Genomic DNA, 19,469 nt, shown 5'->3' on the forward strand with positions numbered 1-19,469 from the left:
CTTTAACGCAGTTGCGCCCCAAAAACGTCCAAAGAGTGGGTCATCGCTTCCAGTTGTTTTTTATTTTGGTCCTTTTTTGAGAACTTTAATAATATGAGCTGTATTTTTTGGACTTAAATTGCTAAATTTACATTTTCCAGTGTCTTTGCCTGTGATAGTACTACGTATCGATTTTGTACTATATTACCAATAACTTCAAATGACGTATAATTGAGGCACCAGCGCCTGCGGGGTTTGCTTATTTATATTTGAATATTTAATCGTACAATGGCTAATTAAAATTATATAAATGTAAGTAATAAGGAATCAGTCTTTGAATATTTCGGTCGGGGCGTGATCAAATTTATCATAACTCCCTTTATTGAATTTGATCATGCCCCGACCAAAATTATCACCTCATAATACTCAAAGAATGATTTCTTATTCCTTATGTAAACTTAAGGCAAAGATAATTCTGCATATTACTTTAACCTGTATCATAAACTGTAGTTTTCACCAAATCGTTACATTATATAAGAATGTTACTTTACTATGGAATACATGGAAAACTAATTTTTTAGATAATTATAACTTTCTAAATAGCTTTTTCTACCAAAACTTGACAAGTTTTTCTTTTAAACCATTATTCAATTTACCGCTATATGGTAAATTACAATTTACAATAAAAATTTCCTGCATCAAAATTGCAGCTCATATTGCTCATAATTAAAGCTTGACAAACAGATGGAACACTTATTTCTTGTATAAATAACCACACTATCAAAATGTTTCAAGTACTGTGCTTGTTAAAGTGCTGGGAATATCTTTTTTACAGTAGATATACATTGTTCAGAACAAAAAAATCGGTAGATTGGCATATTGGTTTATGTTTTTTATCTGCCCTGCAACATAAATATCATTCATCTTGAATTTTATCCTAGCATAAAATGTTTTAAATGAATAGGAAAACATCCAAATGGGGTCCCTTTTAATTCTCAAACATGACAAATCTAGTTATTTACACTTGTCTAGATCCGTGCATGTATTCGTTTACAATTTGACCGCTAAGTGGTCACATTCCTTGTAACATGCAAGTCTGTCACAAACTTTGTGATGCACATGTCGCCCCTAAAATTACTATATACCAAAACTGAATGTCCACTAAAAAGACAAACCTGAATTTCAAATTTTATTTTTCAACTTCATAAATAATATTTCCATTATTTGATTAACATAGTGTACATTCAAGATGTCTTTCTCATATATACCTCAACAATCGGAAATAAATATATTCAAAACAGTAAGGCGTTAAAAGAAACGGAAGAAGAAGTGAGTAACTTTATGAATTGTTAACACAATGAACAGTCTCTCAATAGTTGCCAAATAAATAACATTTCAATTAAAAAAAACTCGTACATAATGAACTGTTGACAAGAACATGCTAAACAGAATTATTTACATATATACATGATATAATAACATAAGTGGAAATCAAATTCAACGCAATGGTGTTTTCTGTTACATTACTGATTTATAAATATAGTCATTTTACGTAAATATCACTCAATAAATTAAAATCAGGAAGGTAGTTCAGATAAGGGGAAAATTTTGTTTTTTAGATTTTGGAAAACACAGTTGTAAATATCAAATTAAATGCGTGATTAAATACCACAAACACCTCAACCCATATTGATGGCTTCTTGCAAATTAAGTATTGACTGGACCACATCGTTTTCGTCTTCTGCTGTGATTGTTGTCGTCACTTCTGGTTGATTCTGAGGATCAGGCTCTGTTTGCATCTCCGACACTTGAGCTGAATGAACCACGGTGCCGTCTTCAGTCACGACCTCTCCTTCCATGCCGTCTTGCTGCTCCACCACTTCGGTCACCGAGTCTTGAGGTACATTAATGACTACGAACTCCACCATCTGATGCTCCTCGCCGCCTTCTCCACTCATGGCGTAGCTGATGGTCTGGACCTGGTGGTTGCCGTCTTCAAGCGTCCCTATGTACTGTATTGTTTCGGCATTATCCACATTCTCTTCCACAATCGTCTCTGTAATAATCTCCTCAATCTGTTCCTTCCCTTCTTCTTGCTGTTGCTGGAGCATAGACCTCTGATTGGCAAACTTGCTTTGATCGTGGTGCAGTTTGTGGTGGCGGTTGAGGTGATACTGGGTGTAGAAAGACATGTTACACTCCTCGCACTTGTATTTCTTCAGTCCCAAATGCTGTGCTTTATGGCGATCATAATGTTGCTTTCGGGCCATGACTTTGTCGCATATTTCACATTTGAAAATTTCCAGACCGCAAGATTTAATCTGTTCTTCACTCATGTGGACTTCTATCATGTGAATCTTTAACCCATCAGGAGTTCTGTATGCAGTGTCGCAAAACTTGCATGGATAATCAACTGTTTCCTTATGTACATTGGCATGCTTTAGCAGAATGGTTTTAGTTTTGAACTGCTGACCACATACATCACAAATATATATTGGTCTGTTTGTCTCATGCGTCAAAAGATGAGTTTCCAAAGCATGCGTATGCAGGAAGCCCTTCCTACAGAAATCACAATAATATGGATAATTTCCTGTGTGTGAATGAACATGCTCTCTGAGTTTGATCAGTTTTTGAAACTTCTTTCCACAAGTGTCACACTGGTAGCCATAGTGTTCTGGTCTGTGGGCATCTAAATCTCGAAGCGAGGTAAATTTCTTCTTGCACACTCCACAGGTTAGAGAATCAGTTTCTTCATGGGCAGTTTTGATATGCAATCTTAGCTCTTCTTTTGTTGAGAACAGTTTTGCACATACTCTGCAGACACTTTCTGTTTGCTTGTGAACACACACACGATGTCTGTGCAAGTATCTTGTACTGGTGAAAACCTTTCCACAGATGTCGCATGCAAAGTGTTTGGATTTGTCATGTGCGTCACGTTTGTGATTCTTCAGCCTATATCCTTCAGGAAACACCTTCCCGCATTCATCGCACTTGAAATCTACAATGTTATGCAGCTCTTTGTGTGTTATAAGCTGGTCTTCGCTCTTAAACTTGAACAAACAGTAGTTGCATGTGAAAGGCTTCTCTTCAGATTCTTCCGGATCTTCAGGCATTGGGTTTTCTTCCGAACATTCTTTTTTGTGATTCTTGTACTGTATAGCCGTGTTAAACTTTCTTGGGCATGTATCACACTCGAAGACTCCCAGCATTTTATGTTTGCCTCTCATATGATTCTTCATTTCCCATTCTGATACAAATTCTCGACTGCATTCTGGACATTTAAGATAATCTGTCTTACCATCATTCAACAGTCTATGTTGCTCAATATGTCTCATAAATGACCTTTTCCATTTTATAACAATGTTGCACTGCTTACATCTAAAGTCTCCCTTTTCTACACCAATGTCTGCGGCATCATTGACATCTTGCGCTGTTATCTTGTATCCAGTTTCATTTTCTTTCCTACCACCACGCTTTCTTCCTCTTTTTCCTTTCACCTTTTTAACTGGCTCAACAAATTCTTCCACTTCTTCATCATAATCTTCATCTTTTACTGTGTCATCAGGAGCCTCCTCTTCTTCTTCCCCGAGCACATCTTCTTCTGGTGTTTCATCTTTTTCTCCTTGTGCAGATTTTTCTTCTTTTTCTTCCTTTGTTTCGTCCTGGATTTTTTCTGCTTTGTCCTCCTTTGAAGCAGCAGGTTTTGGATTCTTGGGAGGTCGTCCTCTCCCTCTTTTAGGTGTGACTATCTCTGTTGCAGACTCATCCTCAACTGTTTTAGCCTTCTTACTTGCTGGCCCAGGCGTTTTCTCTGTTTCACCTTGATTTTTAGGCTTTCTTCCCTTAGGAGATTTTGCTACTGTGGGAGACTCTTCTGCTTTTCTTTTCCGTGTCATTGGAGATGCAGTGCTTTCATTTGCTTTTAGGTTTTCCTCAGAAGTCTGAGAGTCTTCAACAGGTTCCTTTTTTACTTTTACAATATATTCTTCGTACTTTTTGCTCATTTTTATCTGACGTCTAGAACGTGTCCTTGGAGTTGCAATCTCAACTTCTTCCCTTGCCTCCTCTTGGGCATTGAAATCTGGATCATCATCTTCTTCCATCGGTTCTTCAATATTTTCCTCTTCAACTTCTGCTTCATCACTGTCTTCCTTATCCTCTTTTTTCTTATTCTCGCTACCTCCAGATGTCATGATAAGAGATTCCATTGCTTCTATATCTTCCAAGTTTTTCTCCATTTCTTCATCACCCATTGTGCTGTCTAGTGTATCATCATTGTCTTCACTGATCTGACTAAACTTGGAATCTTGGCTATTGCCATCGTCTTGACTAGAAACTTGCTCTTCTGTAGCCTGCTTAGTTTCGGAGGTTCCATGTTCTATTTGTGATGCTTCCATCATTTCTGTAGTGTTGACTTGTTGAGATTCCTTCTCTATTGGTTGATTTGATTCCTCTTTCTGTGTCTTCTCTACAGATGGTTGTGATTCATTTTGGCTTTCTGTTATACTCTGTATAGCTTGTTCTAGAGGATCATCTGTTTGTTTTGCAACTTCTCTTTGTAACTGTAAATTTTGAGCTAATGTATCTTCTGGTGAGGCTTGAAGTACTGCAATTTGCTGTTCTCCATTTCCATCTACAAGTTCTATTACTATCTGACCTCCTTCTGATGCTATGGTTTCAGTTACTTTGGTTTCAGGAGGTTTTTCTTGCATGACAACTGTTGTTGTGACATCTTTCTCTTCTTTCTGATCTTTCTTCTTTCCTTTGCAGATCCCCAAATGTGTCAACATAGACCTTTTCCAGGAGCATGGGGTTCCACAGTTTCCACAAATTAGAAGGCATTTCCTATTATTTCTTAATGATTTTACAAACTCTACATCTGATGTAACAATCTTTTCTATCTTACTTCCACTCTCACTAAGATTGTTCAGCTGATCTCCAAAGGGTATTTCTGATACGACAGGTTTGTTCATGATAACTTTTTCCATATCTTCTAACAAGGTGGCATTTCTGTCCCGTCCATCAAAAATATCCATTTTTCTTGGTCTCCCAACCGACCGTTTTTTAAACAGTGATGCTAATGAATTCTTTTTTAAGTTGTGCTCAAAATCAGGGTCCTCCCTCATCTCATTGTCGATAGTGAAAGAGTTGGAATCATCTGCATCAGACTCACTTGGCTGTGGATTCTGTGGAATTTTCTCAAAGTCTATATCACCTGTATACTGTGCAGCCTTGGTCGGTGATGAAGTTGTACTTTGCTGCTCTGACTCATCAAGTGGATAGTGAGCTGCAAATACAAAATGTTAAAGTGTTTTCTATTGATTTATGACAATCTCAAACTAATTTTATATAAGGGAAATGTCTCTATATCTAACCTACCCAAAGATGACAATGTTCTTATTAAAGGAGCGTATTAATACCTGATCAAAATGATTTCAAGAATACCCCTGTGCATTATGTGAAGGTATTGGACATCATTTTTATCATTATGTTGAAATCTACCTTTAATACGTTTTCTCAATGTTTTATAGACATAAATTCTTTGTTAACAACATTGAATGCAACCTTAAATCATTTTGTCAAATGTAGTCTGGTAAATACATATTCTAAAACACTAATTGTGTGTTAAGAGTGTAATTTTTGTAATATGCATGTTGAATCATCCCACAGTCAAGTATATCATTTAAGCTTAAACTTTCAGGTTGAATGCCATTGGGTCAGATGTCCATGATCATTTTTGCAACATTTTATTTTTTTTTAAATTGTGTAGCATGACTCACTACATTTTTAATAATAAACTTCATTTGTTTAACAACTATTGGGCAAAAATAACCTATCATTATCCGTTTCAATCAAGACAATGCAGTACGGTACAATTTTAAAGGATTCAAAAGAAAACATACATCTAAAGAAAAACGCAAAACATCTTTCTTGACCTTAACAAGATTTTCCTATTTCAACTAGCGCATATTACATGCAGATCTAAAGTAAAACCAAATTGATTTCAACATGTGCAAGGAATATTGAATTACTATTTAATTTAACAGATTGTTATAAACATACTGTTGATAAAGTGGTAGAAGTTTTCTATGACGTCCATTCTCTTTGTAAGGAATTCTTTGCCAGGTTCAGATCCAAGGTAGAAGCAACTTCTCTGTTTTAAATTGATGGACATAAACAAGGATTCCTCACCAAGACTTGCCAGCTCTACACACTGAAAAAATTTCAAATTTTGTCAGTTGAAAAATCCTTTAAACCTTAGTCAACAAATTCTGCACATTTCCAGACTTTCATTAAAAAATATAGAGATTTTCATGGCTAAACATTTAGTAACTAGTACATGCAGTTAATAAATAATAAGTACTTACTACTTCTTCTACGGTCTGTTTAAGGGCATCCACCCTGCTTGTGTCCACTTTAACTGCCATGTTTACTTTTTCGTCAAATCTAAAATTTTAATTAAAACATTATACATTGTATTACGATTTGAATGAATGCTCTTTTTATGGACAATGCTTTTTCAACAATTCACTTCGACAAAGAGAAATTTATTAATACACCTGTACTGAACAATGAAAGTAAATCCACAAAAACAAACAGGCAAATGACAGCAAGTTTAAATGTAATACTTCCTGGTGTATTAAATACAATTGTTTATTTAAATCTATCACATAAATGCAAGGCAACAGAAATGATCATAACATTATTGTTTATATTGCTGATTTGTTGAATCAATAAAGAAATTCAATTCCTACTTTTTATTGAAAATAATTTTACTTCTTTAAGTTAAATTTGGCAACAAAGTAAGTCAAAGTTTCCTCCAAACATTTTGCATGTATATTCCACGATATCATTTTGCATCATAAATTAAACACATTATGCTGGAGCATAACAAAAAAATAACACATCAGCACAAGCAATTCACTACATATCTGTTTATCATACATCTTTTGAAAGATTTTTTTTTTTAAATCTCCTGTTCAGCATTTCAATAAGTATTTAGGACCTTAATATGAACATCAGTTAAAACTTTGAAAAAAATGAAATGAACTGTGTTCCTTGGCAGGCCGAAACTATGGAACGCCAAATTAACATATATTCAAATATTTGTACCTATCTTCAATTAATTGTACCTATCTTCAATTAATTGTACCTATCTTCAAATCATTTGAAGATAGGTACAATTGAATTAAAGATAGGTACAATTGAATTGAAGATAGGTGTAAATAATTATACCTATCTCTAAATAATTATACCTAGGTACAAATGAATTATACCTAGGTACAAATGAATTATACCTAGGTACAAATGAATTATACCTAGGTACAAATGAATTATACCTAGGTACAAATGAATTATACCTATCTTCAATTCAATTAAAGATAGGTTCAATTGAATTATACCTATCTCTAATTTTTTTGAAGATAGGTAAAATTCATTTAAAGATAGGTACAATTGATTTGAAGATAGGTTCAATTCAGACATATCTACAAAGGATTTGAAGATAGGTACAAATCAATTATACCTAGGTTCAATTCGTTTTGTGTATTGTTGAAAATAATGAACGCTCCCTTGAAGACATTTCAACATGGAGGGAAACGAGTGTGTGTGTATGTGTGTGTGTGTGCAATATATTTGCAAAAGGCATCATTTACTTATTAAAATATACATGTATATCAATAAGTAAGCCAAAAACATGTATGTACCCGAATACCCCAAAAGTGACGGAGTTAGGGTAGTGACGTAGTTAGGGTGACTAACGTTATATACCTAAATAAAAAAAACTGGCTTTATTTTTTTCCATAATTTTATCAAAGAATGTATAATTCAGTTGATAATCACTCTATTTATTAAAGCGGTAACAATTATTATGAGTTTTTGTTTGTTTATCGGCTCAATCTTTCGAAAAGTTGACAAAATCATATTTGTGACGTAACGGAAATGACGTACTATACAGGGAGTATTCATTATTGCCAATATTTTAGTAATTGAAGATAGGTTCAATTCAATTGTACCTATCTTTAATTCAATTGTACCTATCTTCAATTCATTGCATTTGTACCTATCTTCAAATGAATTGTACCTATCTTCAAATGAATTAGAGATAGGTATAATTGAATTGTACCTATCTCTAATTCAATTTGAAGATAGGTACAATTGAATTGAAGATAGGTACAATTGAATTGAAGATAGGTACAATTGAATTAAAGATAGGTACAATTATTTGAAGATAGGTACAAATATTTGAATATATGTTAATTTGGCGTTCCATACGAAACCAATATTACCAGATAAGTCAAAAGGGAATTTTTTTTTTAATTGCATGTAGCCCATTTCAAAATGTTGATAGTCTCAGTTTGAATAATTACTCTTTTTTTTCAATATATCCATGGGTATAGCCCCTTCCCGAAGCAATATAGTTAGCATATACCTCCCTGCAAATGCCATATGACAATCATTGTTACTGTGAGAGTCCAGTAAAGAAGTTATTCCATTAAACAAAGATAGGAGACAATTGACTTATAAACTGGGAATGCTTGGATTAAACTAAAATCTTTAAAACAAAGTGTGGGGTAAGTAATGTTTCTCATTTCCTGTTTAACCTGTGCCCCTCATATATCATGTACATGGCAAAAGTGGATCGAAATTTCCCGCTGAAAATTTCACAAACTTGTTACGTCACAGCTCAATTACTGAACTAGAAAACACCCTGGTTAAAAAGGGAAGTCAAGTACAGAAAAGGGCTTAATTTATTTCATTCCTCAACATTTTGCGAAACTGGATATATTCATGTTGTTTATAACGCATAACAAAGCGAAAACTAAAGTGTTTTTCTGTACTTCTTGTTTGTACTGTCATGGCGGCTTTGTGGTGAAAACCCACGCTAGGCCGAGCCCGATCATTTTCACAAATAAAATCGGGGTATGACCGTTAATGGTCTTTGCTATCATCATAAAAATAATTTTGTCAATCTGAGGAATAATGTTTATAAGTAAGGTAATCATTAAAACATACCAAAATTGACTATTCATCACGAATTAATCGTCTCCTTGAAAAGAGGTGTTGGGCTCGAAATTCCACTTCCGCTATTTCTGTACATAAAAGCCGAGTAGTAGTGGAAAACATTCCGGATTCTTGTTTAATTGAAACTGATGCAAGCTTATTTTAAAATTAGATTATGAGCTAGTCATTCCAGGCACGTAGCATCAGGGGAGTGTTTATTGGTATAGTTTATTAAGTCACTTTTTTTTTTAATATTTGTGCTTAATTTTATTATTTAAAGCAGAGACGGTGTTATTTATGTCTATGTTTAACACCACACCGTGACCAGCATCAGAACTTACCGTAACGCACTGAGCCTTAGAGATAAAAATCCTATACCCCCTCTATATATGAGTGGATGCATAAACATGATACATGTGTTTATATTTAAATGCATATTTTTACATAAACAAGCGGATTGAAAAGAAAATATAAGTAAAACTATTGACCAAAAAAAAAAAAGATAAACTTTCCCGCCTGATTTTCTATAGATGCTGAATTTATCAGTCGTGTTATAAATCATTGAACAATTTGCAACTCGACTTTATTTGTTCCATTTAATGATTAGAATTAAAATTATTACGTGCTGGTAATTTCTAATGAAATTGAATTGAAATTGAAATTGATATGTACATGTATTACAAATAACTCTTTCCTGTTTCTGGACATCAATGTCATTTACTCACGATGTGTTTCTTTGAACTTGTTTTACTTAGCTTCATGCGCGGATCCATCATTTTTTAGTGGGGGGGGGGGGGGGGGGGGTATTTGAGTTTGCCAAGGGGGGGGGGGGGGGTGGGGGGCGTCCGAGGCATATTTTTGCTAATTTTACAATGTAAATTCAAGAAATTTGAATTTTTCCCCGACCCCTCCCCCTCCTTTAGATTCGCGAATTACCTTCCCCCTAATTTCAGTCAAAATCATCATCAAGTTGGAAATGACATGTAATGGCATTGGACTATCCCCTGATTATGTATCAAACTATTCCTTTAGCTAATTAGTTAGTCAGTACCATACTAAGTTAAATACATGACCATTAAGATCACAATTTTAGTTTTTAATAAAATTTTGTGAGGTTCCTTAAAATTCTGTGTTATACGCCGTGATCAGTTAGTTGCCCCTTCTTCTTTTGATTATATGAATTTTATTCTAGATAGAAGTTAATCTTGAAATAGGTAAAAAAATAAATCTTGTTTCAAGGAAATTAAGAAATTCAAAAAATTTTTTCCTAGAACAACCTGGCTGGTGCAGTGTTGCTTAGAGGTATGATGATGTGCTGGGTGAGGATGGAATGCCTGATACAATTAAAACAAGCCATTATTATGAAACTGAACAATTTCAGACCATTTACTTATTTTCATTCGTTGATCTTATAACTTGTGAAGAATAGGTAGAATAACTGAAAAAAAGACTAAAAAAGGTTCCAAAAGAACCCAAAACGTGCATGCTTCTAGGGGCTTGCTCCTGGGCCCCTCCCCCTTTTCAAGAAATCCTGGATCTGCCCCTACACGTGTTATTAACGAAGCAGCAGCTATATCCAGAATGGGATAAGAAGATTATTAATTATGACATCACTAGCATGACTAAAGAGCCAGCAGAAAATTATTTCTGTACAGTACTTTCTTAAATGCCAGTGGTTGTATTTAATAATCACTCACAAATAGAAAGTGTGGATGAAGCGTAGATCCACATTATCTTATATATCTGTACTTTACATGAATTACATCCCAAGAACATGACATAAATGTCTAATCCTGTTGTTTAAGAAACCCGCGTACGCAAGTTAAGGATGATTATATATCAACATACAATTTTACATAACACTGTATCATATCGACCTGTCTAGTAAATGTTCTTTATTTAGGTCGATTCGATAGAGATTAAATATAAACACAACAGTAACAACAACAACATTTTTAAAACCAACAAAAATAGAATAAAAAATTAAATATGATAAAGAAGACACACTTCGAATGTAGATACATTGTATAAGTACATAGCTATTTATAAACATTTTATGAACTGAATTTCTTTGTGCTCTCTGTGTGTTTCCATGATCTCATCGATCAATGTAAAACATAATAATCCTCGGATTTGGAAATCATCACCGTTTACATTTATATGGATGCTATTATAACATGATAGGCCAATGCATTTCATATACTTCAACGTATAAGAAGAAAACTGAGCGATCTTTAACTTACTCTTGTAATTTGTAGTACAACATTTTCGTCGTATAACAACAACACAACACCCCCACCCCATCCCCACCCTTACCCTACTAAAAATTAAAAAAAATAAAGTTTCTAATAAAACTAATAATTTTATTCAACGGAAATAATCAGATCTTGTGTACATGATGTATAGATAGATGAACTAGCACCGACATACGGGACAAATTACAACCATTTCAGTTTTATATCAAAGAGCTACAAAGATCACTGACACACACGCTCCCTGGGCTTCTCGGCTATAAGACGGGAGTCTGCGTGTTCTTGGCAACCACTATCTCCTGGTAGTGCTTCTTGCAGTACAGAATGCCATCGGCCTGTGCATACGTGTTTAACCTGAAACGAAATATTTTTTTTATTTACTGAAAAACACAAAAATAATGCACGTGTTTCGTAGAGCTCTATGTTGCGTAGGCGGTGTAGAATTTCTACAAGTGCACGAGAGTATAGATAGGGATTTGTTTTTCCACCATTCAGATACAAGAAAACAGTACTTGGGGAAAATATTTTTAGAAGTCAACATGATTTAAAGGAAAAAAAAATCAGTTGTATAGCATATGTTTAAAATCATGACCCGACTGTATAATTCGCAAAAGCCAAGCATTTAATTTCTGTCTCCCAGAATCGCAGCCTGTTAGGTGTAGCTTATTCCAGGTTATCTTGAGTCACGACACTGAAATTGTTTTAAAACAAATTGGGGTTGTTTTTCTCTTCAATTTCATGTAAAAAAAAAAAAACAATAGGAGGGGAAGGTATGCATTGTTCTTAGGTGTTATTTAAGGTAGATTAATTGCAACTGAAGGTATTGTTATCATTATATTAATGAAATATAATACTTACTTGAGACTCATTTTACATTCTGAACACTTGAAACACAGCTTGTGGAAGGGTGTGCCCCCCGCCTCTATCCTCTCGGCAGCGTACACCGATTTACTACAGATGCCGCACTTCTCTCCGCCACCCTGGTAGTCAAAAGGAGAAAGCAGCCAAAATCAGACGGTGTGTACAAATTTTACGTGCTTGAAAGAGATATTTTTCGTACCAAAAATAGACATTATTCTACTACTACCCCACCCCCCCTCCCCTTGTCGGTAGAACATAGTGAAAACTAAAGTTTGTGTTGAACCCATCTCTATCTATCTCTTCCCCCCTCTCTCTCTCACCGCAATTTTTAAGTTTCACGTGCAAGAAATACTTTATTAACAGTATTCCATCACGGTTTCATACATTTCAAGTGAAGCATAATGGGATTTTCTGATCCATGAAATCAACATCAAAGGATGGATTTCTTACATGTACAATACTCATATATCTTGTAAATGCCAATTATAAAGGGGAATGTGTCAATGAACGCAACACATTATTAAAGTGACTGAACCCGAGCATTTTAAATATTTCAAGTCAACATTCTACCCCCAAATTGTAATATTTCTGAAGTAGTTAGTTATAGGCGCGTACATAAAGCTTGTCTTTCGACACACTAGGGGGAAGCTTAAGTTTCCAGCGATATTAATGGAGGGTTTGGCAGACAGTTAATTGTATTTACACACATCGTCAGGGCGTTAACCGGGGGAGAGAGAAAGGGAAACATCGATATGTTTATCTGCTCACACACACACAAACATGGCTAAAGAAGCTTAATGAAATCAGTGGTTTGAACATTAACATAATTTGTGACTAGCTTTTCATTTCACTCCAAATATTTATTTTGACGCAAGTTTGCTTCATTTGGTTGAAAGAAGATTGATGTATTATATACCGTTAATGAATAATTAGAACTAATACATATATTGATTAATAGAAAATATCCGAAACTGCCTTCTTAAAGTCACGAAAGATTACCGGTATTACATGACATTACACGTGAATTTCCTAATTAAACATGCGCATATTAAGCATACAGACACACAAAAACTCTTCACATCTCCATTTATCTTATTATAGATAATGTTAACGCTAAGTTAATCGCCAGAGTTAGTAGGTAATTAAGGATGAAGGAATCTAGTACTTACAAACTTGGGAGGCATGTTTCCTTTCAGATGGTTGTGTCAGATCTAGCACTTTGTTTGCGGTGGTTAATATTTCCCTGTTATGATGCTCTCATACAACGTACGGCAGCCCTTTCACGTCACCCCCAAATTCCGCTATATTGGCTGATATTACCACCCCCCCCCCCCCACCGCCACCACCACGTACACGTACGGGCGCGTCCACCACGCAGTTATACTCACCACATTCTATCCTCTATATATAACAATCGATCATGAGCGAATACCCATCCCCGCTAAAATTCAGATTCACATATATTATGATGTTACTGTCCTTTCCGATATATTTCATTTAATCAAATAAAATATACAACATTAGTCATGTTGTATATTTTATTTGATAAAATGAAATATATCGGAAAGGACATTACTGTTAAATTGGCCATGAACTCACACCCCCCCCCCCCCCCCATCCCGAGAAAAAATATGAATTTGCGCATATGACAATGGCCTACTAGTTGTACACAACATGGACAACAGCGTTACACAGAGCCAAATTGTCAGTCATTAACTCATTATAGTAAAAAAAAATCTAGCCCATACATGGCTTTTGAGACTCTGATCGGTCAGAGGAAAAAGAGACAATATTATAATTGTGATTTATTTGGAATGATTGAATGCTTAATTCATTTTTGACGCATTTGAATTGTTAAGGGGAATTCGTGCATTTTTATTTTTTAATTAACTACATGTATGTAAGAAATACATGAAACCGGGTAAAATATAATTTACAAAAAAAAAAAATAAGATTGAGGGACATATACCATTGAATTGTTTGTATATATATAAAATCATACCATTCTCAAAGCACCATACACGTCAAATACATGTAGCTTAAGATACTATCAATTCAATTAGATACTCCATGAATTAGTTTACAGCCGAAAAGATATGAAGAATTAAAATAGTTTATTTTAGACATGCTTTCATTTTATGCTTAATTTATCACATATTGAAGAAACTGTGATTATTTTTTTCCAATCTCAATGGGTCTGAACTAATAATCTTTGCAAACACGATACTCAGGAGTATATTGTTTCTTCATGCTGATATACATGTCACAGTTCAATGCAAACATTCATTCACTATCTTTACACTATAATGTATGTTCGGTTACGTAATTAAATAAATGAGAAACATAAAATATCTACAGCAGATGATTTTTTAAAAGACATGCAAGTGTTTATCATGCATGAATTTCTCTATCACGGGGCACTTTCATCCCGAGCTGGATGACATGCAAGTCAATACAATTGTTCCTTTGATCGATAAATGTCCCGCACGTGAACTCGTAAAAACCGAAGCTCGTACAAAACGTCCCTTGATAAGACAGGAACGCATTGAGAGGCCTCCACACGGGGCTGGTTGTAGCATCATCTAGTTATATGTCTACAAAACGTGTAGTTGCAGAGTGCTATACAATGTATTCCATTGTAAGTGAGTCTGTATAAAAAGAACGCACTGAAGGTCTCTTATAGTATGAACCATTGTGTCCCAGTGTAAAAAAAAGGGGGGGGGGCACACGACAAATTTATGATACCGAATATTCAATATATCATCCACAAAGAATTTTTAAAGTGATTCGCATATAATTAAGGTATATCAATTCAAGCCGCATTTTTTTTTTCCTGCAGGCGTGTCTATTTTATTTATTAACTTACTTTTCGATTATTGAGGGATTACATCTTGTATACTAGGCACAAATAAAATGGGTTAATAAATCCCAGAACGGTGTGCTAGCACACAGTATAAGTTAATTGATATATATGTACACAGTGACATAAAAGATACCAAATGATCGTATGCATGCCATGCATGGCAAATCAACATTAATTACGAAAAACGGCCTACCATAAGAGCCTAACGTTAAAAATACATGTATTTGTTTTTATAATAAGATAAATCCCTTTGTTGATTAATATTATGTTACAGGAATTTTTTTAATGTAAAAAAAGAAATATATTTTAACGTGTTTACTGTATAGTCTACGAATGAACGCACCGATGTGGATATCCGGAATCGATAGCTTCCATTCGCGTTCGTCTCTAAAGCTTACCTTTCACAAGATCAAAGGTCATATTCAGCATCTGAAGCCATCTTAGATGTATGAAATGGTTTAATGTATATATTGCAGACTCTAAATGACATAACACAACTCACGACCGGCATTTTGAAGCATGCCGAAGCGAAAGAACCACCCCACAGACGACACAGAGGGCGACCAGACCATCCCGCTCCCGATTCAGTCCTTTTTCTGGAGACAGACAAGGTGCTCTCGTATTTCCTCAATATGATAATGCTATGCAAATTGAAAGTGATTTGCAGAGTCTGTTTACATGAATAATAGAGATACCGTTTATGATGTTTGGAAATTATATTTAAAAATGAAGTTTACTAATTGAGGGCGAAAATTTGATGCTTTAATTTATATAATCTTTCCCTTGTATGGAATCTGCGTACAAGATAAAACCAACCAAATTTTTGTTAGTGCTGTTGTCAACTCTACTGTACTGATAGGCTGACTCCATCCAGGATTTAAGCAACTAAAAGAAAATAGAAATAAAAGTAATATTTACCTACTATATACCATAATAATTATTTCCAGGTCGAGTTATTAAAGATACTTTTCTCAAATTATTCAATTTAATGAATTTATGCTCTTTAATTTTGCAACTTAGACATTTTAGAGTTTCTTTAATTTTTTTCATGACATGAATGTCTGTGTAGACCAACTTATACCATTAAACATCTAATGTTTTGATAAGATATCAAGTTTGGGTTTGAAGGAACAGCTAATTGGCCAGTTAAGCAGCTGTTCAGTACTTAGAGTGGACACTTTTGAAGTTTTAGTTGTGTTTCATAAATAAAAAAACAAAATGAAATTTTGCAAGCACCTGGATACCTCCATGTCTTTTGAACATGTTCAGTATAGCTGCATAAGTTATTCAATTATAAAAAGTTAAGGCTGACTGAGTCATTTTTTTTTTATACCATATTACCAGGGATGTATATGATATTACATATTATAATTGGAACACTAAACTGTGGTTACATTTAAACAATTTTAAAATATTTTTTCAATATTTACTATTTCCTGTATTTCAGCCCATTCATTCGACCAAAACTAGGAAAATTATGTGAAGCTGCCTGTGTTGTGAGTTTTATTCCTTGTATCATTATGTAATCATGTACTTCTTAATCATCTCAAACAGATTTTAATGCAATTTAATACCAAAAAAAAAAAATAGCAAGATAGAAAATCTGAATTTTTCTTTAATACTTACAGTTTTTTAATTCCATTATTTAATATGTTGATGCATTTGATATGCTTTAACAAATGAATGATTATTTGTTATATCTTTCTTCTTAATTAAAAAAAAAATATTAATAATGATTTCATGTGTATCATATATTACTTCAATACATGTGCATGGTTTGGTTACACTATAGTCTCTGGAGAGGGTGGTGGTACAGAATATTTTGCATGGTCTGTCTCCGAGTCTCTGTGAGGCCATTCAGAGCGTGCCCAGATGGAAGGTCATTCAGGCGGCGTTTCCCCATGTCATGCATGCATGTGCGGCTCTCATTCAGCAGTGTAAACAGTGTGACCAGGGTAAACTATATTACACATATAGAAAATTATGCATTTTATGATAATTTAATTTTCTCTATTTATTCTTTCTTTCATCTTCTTTGACTTTTATTATAGTTATCCCTTTACAAATATTGGAAGAAATGCATTAAATACTCTATGAACATGTATAAAACTATTTAACAAATTATATTTAAATGATACATGTAGATAAAATGAAAGATGTAATTAATGTGTAAAAAATAAACTTTATTTACCAAAGTTGTTTTAAAGATGATTTTTATTTTGCAAAGATTCAATAGAAAGCACAATGTCAATACACACATGTTTAATATTGAAATGCATTTTGTTCCTTGATTCATGTTTTAGATGCCCAGTTTGGACCCAGTGAGGTGAAACTATTGTATATTCTTCATTGGATCATTCTTGATGCTGCCTCCGAATGTGAAGACCTGGAAAGTGACCCTGCTAGAAATGGTGCCTCGGTACAACTGCACTCTTTATGTACAGTCCAGCTCTTAGTGTATCTCCTAGCCCCTGTAATCCATCTCTTGAGGGACTCAGATTTTCAGACTCTGAAATTAGAGAATGGCCTGAGGTTCTGGCAGCCATTATGGGACTACAGACAACCTGACATACCATGCTTCTCTACACCTGTTAAACCTCAGCGAAATATTCTTAAGGCTCAGCACAACCTGCTTAAAGTGAACACAAATGCTGCCAATATTTACATTGGCAAAGGCACTTCTAGGGAGAATCTTAGCTTCCTTGTAGAACCTTCTGGGGCCAGTCGTAAATCCAGCTTCAATGACCAACACTCCATACATGCGCCTCTTGCGAGATGGAGTGACATTTGTCCCATTTCTACCGCAGATTCGCACTCGGTCAACATGGAGGTGCTGTGTGAACACTGTAACAATGTCATTTCTAGCCGAGATCAGGAGGAAAGATCTTGTCAGTGCAACAAAAAGGAAAGCACAGATACATTCACTCTAGAGCCCAACTTGTTTAACTTTCAACTATCCACCTCTGTGGATGAGGAGTTGGTAAAGCAGAGGCTTGCTAGTGCCGTAACAAGTGGGATAAGAGGACCAACAGCGCCAGATATACTCAGTGCCAGTTACTTTGACATTGCAGTTTTGCGCTGTCTTTTTAGCTTGCATTGGTCAGAGGATGGTGTTTTCTGGGCATTAAAATATGTCCATCAGAGGCTGCTAGAAGTTTGCGATGAGTACTTGAGAAGAGATTACTCGGAACGAGAAAGAAGTCATTCCCTGCCATTCCAAGATTTTAAACTACTGAGAAGTCAAACTATTCCATTGCATGGAGTGGAAAAATCAAAAGCCAAACTGGGAATTAAGAAACCCTCTAGCCGACTAGAAACAATTCCAAGTGCTGGAGAAATCTCGCCTGCATTGGATCATAAAACAATCCCTGATCAGAACACTGATAGTACTACCCATCAGGCATATAAGAAGTTTAAAACCCTTGGACATGAGGACAGCAAAAGCCCACCTTTCAAAGATAGGAAGCCCACTTTTTACCTTGCCGGGTCCCCAACAAAAGATGATGGTCCGTACAGTCATTTGACCAATGAATTCTTGAATTTTGAAAAAGTGAGAAACAAAGGGAAAAAGTACAATGAGAGAATTTACGAACAGTATCTCACAAAGAAGGAAGATTCCTCAAGTGCAGCCACATCTACACAGGAGTTGGATGTGGATCCTGGAAATAAAGGTCAGAAGACAGTGTCATTTCCCCTGTATCTGATTAAAACAGCCGATGCTAAATATAAGCAGCAGCAGGGCTCTGACTATGATTCCCTGTTGACCAGTAGCCATAGTTCCTCATCATCCTCACAGATGGGAGACTCTAGTCATGCAGAGAACAGAACAGGCACTGAAGGGCGGTCAGATGTAGTGTCCTCCGAGGACGAGAAACAGAAGCCAATGATAATGGTATCGGAGCACGGGGTGTGGGATAGGCAGAGGAATAGGCAGAAGATTAATAAGCCCATGGAGGCTTCCAATGGAATTAAAGGCAGGAAAAACATTTTTGAAATGCACAATCCAAGTTGGATGAAGGACACAGCTGCCCAAAGAGAAAAATTTCCATCAGTGTTTTCTGTCGATGATCAGTCTCAGCAGCAAAAGAAAGAGAAAGAAGGGTCTCTTCCTCGTAGCATGACAGACTCGGACATAAACTACAGCCACGAAGAGGAGGTCCACGAGGTACCAGGGTCAGTCCACTACATACAGAAAAACGGGCATTTGAATTACAAAGTCATACTCCAAGCCATTCACTTCATTGCTCTGAATCAGGCCACGCCGAGAGTGTGTGAGGTGCTGCTGAACATCATCAACTGCCTGTTAGATCTGGACATCGTGGAGAGGAAGCAGGATGTCAAGCTGACGGAATCACCCGAAAATAAAAAGGCGGACGAAGGCAGCTCTCGCAGCACAACATCGGATTCTGCCCAGGAGCAGACGGCACATGGACTGGCCATGGACAGCTTGTTTAGGTATATAATCAAAGTATTTTGATAAATTCTGATTCAGATTTTCAGTAATTATCACA

At 35.4% G+C, this 19,469-nt stretch overlaps 3 protein-coding genes across 5 annotated transcripts in view; 1 reads left to right on the forward strand and 2 right to left on the reverse strand.

Annotated features, from left to right (window-relative positions):
- Positions 1-1,154: 1,154 nt before the first annotated feature.
- LOC128155243 (zinc finger and BTB domain-containing protein 11-like) lies at positions 1,155-9,077 on the reverse strand. Of its 3 annotated transcripts, none has more exons than XM_052816857.1 (4): positions 8,995-9,077; positions 6,348-6,426; positions 6,043-6,193; positions 1,155-5,266 (listed from the first exon to the last, which is right to left on the reverse strand). In XM_052816857.1, exons 2-4 carry the CDS (start codon positions 6,405-6,407, stop codon positions 1,659-1,661), a joined length of 3,819 nt encoding a protein of 1,272 aa, XP_052672817.1. In that variant the 5' UTR covers positions 6,408-6,426; positions 8,995-9,077; the 3' UTR covers positions 1,155-1,658. The 3 variants fall into 3 exon arrangements, with proteins under 3 accessions (XP_052672817.1, XP_052672819.1, XP_052672818.1); XM_052816859.1 differs by lacking the exon at positions 8,995-9,077 and adding an exon at positions 8,820-8,839; XM_052816858.1 differs by lacking the exon at positions 8,995-9,077 and adding an exon at positions 8,607-8,790.
- Positions 9,078-11,324: 2,247 nt separating this feature from the next.
- LOC128155987 (uncharacterized) lies at positions 11,325-13,417 on the reverse strand. Its single transcript, XM_052817930.1, has 3 exons — positions 13,265-13,417; positions 12,093-12,214; positions 11,325-11,588 (listed from the first exon to the last, which is right to left on the reverse strand). The coding sequence occupies exons 1-3, from the start codon at positions 13,277-13,279 to the stop codon at positions 11,492-11,494; spliced, it is 234 nt and encodes a 77-aa protein (XP_052673890.1). The 5' UTR covers positions 13,280-13,417; the 3' UTR covers positions 11,325-11,491.
- A 1,962-nt stretch (positions 13,418-15,379) lies between these two features.
- Positions 15,380-19,469, forward strand: part of LOC128192769 (protein unc-80 homolog) — a 32,404-nt gene continuing 28,314 nt past the window's right edge. The window contains exons 1-4 of the mRNA XM_052865728.1: positions 15,380-15,569; positions 16,406-16,454; positions 16,751-16,913; positions 17,262-19,413. Of these exons, the coding sequence (XP_052721688.1) occupies positions 15,478-15,569; positions 16,406-16,454; positions 16,751-16,913; positions 17,262-19,413 (2,456 nt within the window). The 5' untranslated portion in view covers positions 15,380-15,477. The remainder of the gene's footprint in view (positions 15,570-16,405; positions 16,455-16,750; positions 16,914-17,261; positions 19,414-19,469) is intronic.

The sequence above is a fragment of the Crassostrea angulata genome, chromosome 7, assembly GCF_025612915.1.
Source record: "Crassostrea angulata isolate pt1a10 chromosome 7, ASM2561291v2, whole genome shotgun sequence".
NCBI classification, from domain to species: domain Eukaryota; kingdom Metazoa; phylum Mollusca; class Bivalvia; order Ostreida; family Ostreidae; genus Magallana; species Magallana angulata.